At 46.2% G+C, this 6,000-nt stretch overlaps 1 protein-coding gene across 9 annotated transcripts in view; it reads left to right on the top strand.

Moving 5' to 3' along the window:
- The first annotated feature begins 973 nt into the window (after window positions 1-973).
- LOC115198767 (pleckstrin homology domain-containing family A member 5) overlaps window positions 974-6,000 on the top strand; it is a 142,125-nt gene continuing 137,098 nt past the window's right edge. For all 9 annotated transcript variants that reach the window (XR_003879291.1, XM_029761027.1, XM_029761030.1 and 6 more), the window contains exons 1-3: window positions 974-1,123; window positions 1,235-1,311; window positions 2,143-2,200. Coding sequence is in view for 8 of the 9 variants with exons in the window: in XM_029761027.1 (XP_029616887.1) it covers window positions 1,032-1,123; window positions 1,235-1,311; window positions 2,143-2,200 (227 nt within the window). In the remaining variant the exon portion in view is untranslated. The remainder of the gene's footprint in view (window positions 1,124-1,234; window positions 1,312-2,142; window positions 2,201-6,000) is intronic.

Here is a 6,000-nt window from a genome sequence, read left to right as displayed (position 1 = left end):
TTGCACAAGTTACTCAACAGATATGTTTTGACTCCAACCGAGGTCTTATAACAGTCTCCTCTGACACACACACACACACCCACACTAATCTGCTAAACCCCCTTGGACATAAGGATTACTAATTGGGTGGATTTAGTGGTGAGTTCACAAGGCCAGGGGGCCTGAGGGGTGGGTAGACGTTCCCCTTCTCAGACAACATATCCAGCATCAGCTTACCCTCCCCAAATTCTAACCTTAACCATTTGGGAAGTGGAGCAGCAAACTGACCCCAGATCAGTATCTAGTGGGTATCCTTTGTTTGACTTTGGCTTGGACAGTGGACATGTATCTGAAGTGCTTTGTTTTCATTTATGTAGTTGTGTTTTGTTGGATAAATCTCATATATACACACACACACACACACACACACACACACTTCTACACTCGCATACATGCACCCGTTCACACACACACATCTAATCTACTCGGGATCCTCTGCTCTGTCTGACCTATAGAGAGGGGGTGAAGGGAGGGGGAGGGTTGTTTGGGTGGAAGAAGGATTTATAGACAGCTGAACCATGCAGTGAGGTTCAAGGTTGACCTGGGATGGCATGTGTGATAATACGGAACAGCACAGACTGACCATCCGCGTAAGCTATAGCACACTTTCGGGATGAGAATTCCATTGGTGAATTCAGTAGCCCTAGGCTACAAGGACATGCTGTATGGGTTGATATTACTCAATGCTATATCTTATTGAATTTGACATCTTTAGCATGTAAATAACTGAGGTGGGCTATTTTTCTGAATCATAGGCTTGCTCTAGGCTATGCTTATATAGGCTACTGTTTATGCTCCTTAGTATGAACTTACAAACTATCATTTGTTTCAATAAAAGTTTGGAAAACAACGTAAAAACAGGAGGAGACCTCTCTACCACGCAAGCACGCTCCCGCCCCACAGAGGTTCCCCGCGCCCAGTTGCTAAGGTTTTTCCCGAGTACGCGCCGACGGCACGGATACGCGCACTCCAGATTCCGTCCTCTGCTAGTCATGGCGGCGGATCTAAACCCAGACTGGCTCTCCTGCCTGCCTTCTTCTTGGAGTTATGGGGTTACTCGGGACGGAAGGATATTCTTCATCAAGTAAATATTCCCAGGATACAGCGCATGGAAGTGTATTGGCTTTGTTTCGACGCGTTTGATAATGTCTGTGTTATTTGCGTGTTCATTTTCTCCCCGTTTCTTACCCAACAGTGAAGAAGCCAAGAGTACGACCTGGCTGCATCCCGTCACCGGAGAGGCCGTCATAACGGGGCACAGAAAAACCCCAGGTAAAAACAGTTCTCATAGAACTCTTCCATTCGTTACATACCGCAAGAGTCTCGGTTTTAAAGGGTTTCAGAAACCACCGAGAAACGTTGAGCGAAGACTCCCTGCCGCAAGCAACAGCCGTCTCTCTCCTCTGCGCGAGGACCACCAAGTTGAGCCGCCAATTAACGTTAATGTTACCTAGGCATTGCGACAGACTTGTTGAAAGTTCCGTCACGTATGCATTCACATTTAATAAACGAATAAATTCGTTTTTTACATGATTGTTTGCCACTTGCTATGGTTGTAGCCTACACTAAGGCATAAGCCCGTAGTCGAAGCAGTGGGCAGTTATTTTGTAACAATTGTAACAACAGTTGTTGATAACGTTATAACGTGAAACATCGATGCGTAACTTGCAACACATGTTTGCATTGTTGTGAAAATGACTTCACTTGCGGATAAGGATGTTATCGTTACCGTTCCATATCCACGGCAATAGAGGGAAGACTTCGTGTGCGGAATGCATAGGTCCTCACACTGTAAAAGCCTGCTTCCTAAGCATTGCCTATCTCACATTTTAATTGGCTCCTATCACTACAATAGGTTGAATAACGGATACGAATGGAAATGACAATGAGGCTATTCTATCATCCGCACTAGGATATATCATTAATAGATAGCATAGCGGTAGGCTATAAATATTGCCGAAGGGGCTGGCGTGGGAAATTGTGTTTTCGGTCACGCGCAGATCTCTGCTCCTATCTCAACGGCCGCTTGTGTGTGTGTTGCGATTTATTTGTCTCGTAGCCTATTCATTACTCCCCCCTCTTCCCCCTCTCTTTCCCGCATAGATTTACCAACGGGATGGGAGGAGGGATATACGTTCGAAGGAGCCCGCTGTTTCATCAAGTGAGTTCGATTTTCAAAGCCACCGCGCTTTATGGAAACACTTGATATTTGTCCTCTCATACTGTCGCTGGCAGGCAGCTTTGTTAGACGGCAGTTGAGATTTTCCCATTCTGTCCCTCTGCCCTTCTGGAGTATTCAGGAAATATCTCCTCCACATTCCCTCCTTATGAACACACACACACACACACACACACACACACACACAGAGTTCGAGGTCTAGTTTTTCCTCAGAACAAGTCATTACTGTCTGTGATGGAGTTTGACAAGCCAGTGTGAATCTCGGCTGAACAGGCTTTACTTGTTGGGGCCTCCTTCCCTCTGCACACTAAGCTGCTAGATCCTGTGTAAGTACGTGTGCGTACTCGCACCTGAGACACTGCGTTATTAAAAATTGGCTTGAGTTTGTTGAACATTCATATTTGGGTTGATAAGTCAGTGTTTGACGAAACACATGTATATCATGTTTTAAGCCCTCCAGTGCTTTTCAGTTGGCTTTCCTTCACCGCTGTCTCTTCTGGTTCTCTCCTATGGCCATTTGGAGAGTAGCAACTGAAACATACAGTGAGCTAATAGCGTGTGTTATAAATAGGTCCACTAACAGGAGTATGTTTTGTATCTCAAGGCATACATACTGTATCGCTGGGCTGTGAATTAGTGGGTGTTTATTTTGTGTCACTGTCAGTGATTTCTCTCGTTCTTCCACTGGATTATTATTATGGCACACTGCTGATGGCATGGACTCAAGTTGGACCGTAGGCTGAAGGAATGGAATTGGCTGAATCACTGTCACACTTCTAGATGGGATATCTTTCCGAAACACAAAGAGCAGCATTTTGGACTGAGAACAATTAGGCCTATTTTGTCCAGTTTATGTTTTGGACAGCATTGCATTGGCAGTGCATGGTGTGCTGTTTTGCAGTTTGCCCTGCCCATGATTTTTAAAATTCTTCTCAAATTCCTTGCTGGTCAGCCCATGTATTGGGCCATTATGCGGGCCTTATGCCCTCCACGTCCCCTATGCTCTCCTACATCTCAAAAGGAACTTAATGCCCTTTGATAGTCCAATGCTAAGCCAAGAAGAGGGTTTAGAGAGACTGGACACAGATTTATGTCCCCCTCTTTCTCTCTGGTGTTGAAGTGGTCCCATGGGAACCAGACAGTGGGCTGCTGGAGGGTGTGTGTCACGACCCAGCCGGTGTCCTCGTGACTCCCGTTAATACACAGGGATTCTCCTCTCTGTTCCCCTTTGTCCAAGTGCACCTGGAGACAAAACCAATCCAAGGAGAACTGTTAGATGTTTCCTTCTCTGTTTCAGCAAACACTCCCAAGAGTCAATGCCCTGGCTAGTGCACACTCCCCGAAGTACACTAGTTCACAGGCAGCTAGTGTAGCGTATCCCTGTATGCACTCTAAGCCCTTTGACTCAGACTCTGAACGCATGACAGAGCTAAACCCACTGAAGACTATGGAAGTGTCTCCCCCACTCCTCCCAACAAAAACATAGTCATTCAGGGTCCTCTACCTCCCACTAAGAGAAATGTACTTTTTCTGGTAATTAAAAATACTTCCCATTTCTTTCAGTATCCAACCTGGCTGGCCATGACATAACATATAAGACGTCAGCATAACGTTGCTTCAACTAGCTAATATTGCCCACTGGGATATTGCTTCTGTGGTTGAGACCTTAATGATCCCCCTAATGTGTCTGACCTCAGTGTGTCACGCTGGCTTCTACAGTATTACCTCAGCAGCAGGTGGAAGGCTGCCAGAGATGAGGAATGATACACTGCATTTATTATTCCTGGGCTGTGTGGAGTTGTGGAGGGGCTCTCTAAAGGACACACACACTTACTTTACAGATCCCATTCATTAACGGCCAGGGTTGTTTTCACCCAGCATCTTTAATTCACTTATCCCGCTCTCCCTTTAGCCTTCACATACTTTCTTCACTGGCGCACGCAGTTTGCCTGCATCCCAAATGGCCCCTATTTCCTATGTAGCACAGTACTTGTGACCAGGGCCCATAGGTCTCTGGTCAAAAGTAGTGCACTATATAGGGAAAAGGGTGCCATTTGGGACCCCAGGAGGGAGGGACCTGCTGGACAAGCAGATGTATACACTTAGAATAAAGGAAGAAAGCCTACACACAGCATATGCAGCTCCCAAGTGATTTGATATACCACTAACCACAATAGGGAACGTTTCAGCTAGCTGCAATAGCCTTCATAAGGGTGTTTTGGATGTGAATTATACTCGATTTATGTAGCTCACACAGGTATGCGGTCCAAATGGCACCCCATTCCCTATGGGCCTTGGTCAAAAGTAGTGCCATTTGGGATGCAACCCAGGAGTGGCAAAGAAAGCTGGATGAGGAGCCATGTTAAAGACATACAGTGTGGATTCATTTCACTCTCCCTCCCCTGCTTCCCACGCTGGTTTCTTGGAGTGAGAGAGGAGGGGGAAGGAGGAATGAATGTGAATTGGGAAATGGTTGGAGGATATGACCTGTAACTGACACTTGGAGTGTAGGTGGGTAGGCAAAGAGAGCTAGTCAGACCGCCTTGGTAGACAGACAAGGCTGTGTGTGTGTGTTTTTGCTGCAGTCCTCTCCTGGCTTAGTTTGGCAGCTGGGGGAGTACTTAGGGAATACCACAAAATAAACAGTTAGCGAAACATGGCCTGCTCCCCTTCTCCTCCACGCCCACTGGTGAATACTGCTCTCCCATTGGAGGAGGATGAGAGGTGGAGGCTCTAGGCCCGCTTCTTTAACTCAGATCAGGTTTTGGGCTTAGGTCTGTGTGTGTGGAGCCTACAGGCGAGGCCACAAAGCAGCATTAAGGAGAAGTGACATAGCTAGTGGTCTCAGCTTTACTGCAGCACTCGCCATAGTGGAATTCTCAATAGGCTGCGTTAATGAAACAATCTGTGTTGAGAATCTAGATGCACCCTAAGGATTGGAGTTTCAATTTGAGAATGGTGCTGCAAAGGAATAATGGCGAGAAAGGTTTCTGGGAGTCAGGCTAAATAGAGCGATCTGATGGAGTTGAGTGGAGCGAGAGATGTAGAACGAGAGAGTGAGAACAAGAGTATCAAAAAAGAGACCTGATCAGAGGGAGACATAGATGGATAGAGAGGTGTGTGTGTGTGTGTGAGAGAGAGAGCTTTGTGAATAGGATAAGAGCTGGGAATAGGCTTCCAGTTGTCAGGAGATGCAGGTTCTGCAGGTGTTTCCACCAGGATACAAGAGCCACTCAACTTTTCCTGGACATCTGTCAGCAGTGTGTGTACATTTTGTGTCCACACACATTTCCACCTCTGGGATCATGTGAGCTGTGGTTGAAGTAGGGACAGATCTATAAGTGGGTTGCTGGCTGGGTGGAGCTGCTACACAGATGAAAAGCTTCCTGTCTCGTTCGCTCACTCTTGCTCAAGCTCGCTCTCAACAGCGGGAGACGAGAGTAAGAATGACCTGTAACATTTCTATTGCTGATTGTTTTGACACTAGCATGTGATGACAGGCCCTTGTCAAAGCTGTTGTATGATTCACTAGAGACACTAAACTCTTTTCAGCAACTCTGTCCAATTGCTCTTCCACTCCTCCCTAAACACAACAAGCCTCTGGTTACACACCACAAGCCTCTAATGAACAAAAAAAGTTTCATTGTCTGCTTACAATAAGCTGCGAAAAGGCTGTTTAGTCAATCAATCTTATATTGTAAAGCCATTTTTACATTGGCAGTTGTCACCAAGTGCTTATACAGATACCCAGCCTAAAACCCCAAAGAACAAGCAATGCAGAT

The sequence above is a fragment of the Salmo trutta genome, chromosome 8, assembly GCF_901001165.1.
Source record: "Salmo trutta chromosome 8, fSalTru1.1, whole genome shotgun sequence".
In the NCBI taxonomy this organism is placed as follows: Eukaryota; Metazoa; Chordata; class Actinopteri; order Salmoniformes; family Salmonidae; genus Salmo; species Salmo trutta.
This window is presented reverse-complemented; position numbering and strand designations above follow the sequence as displayed.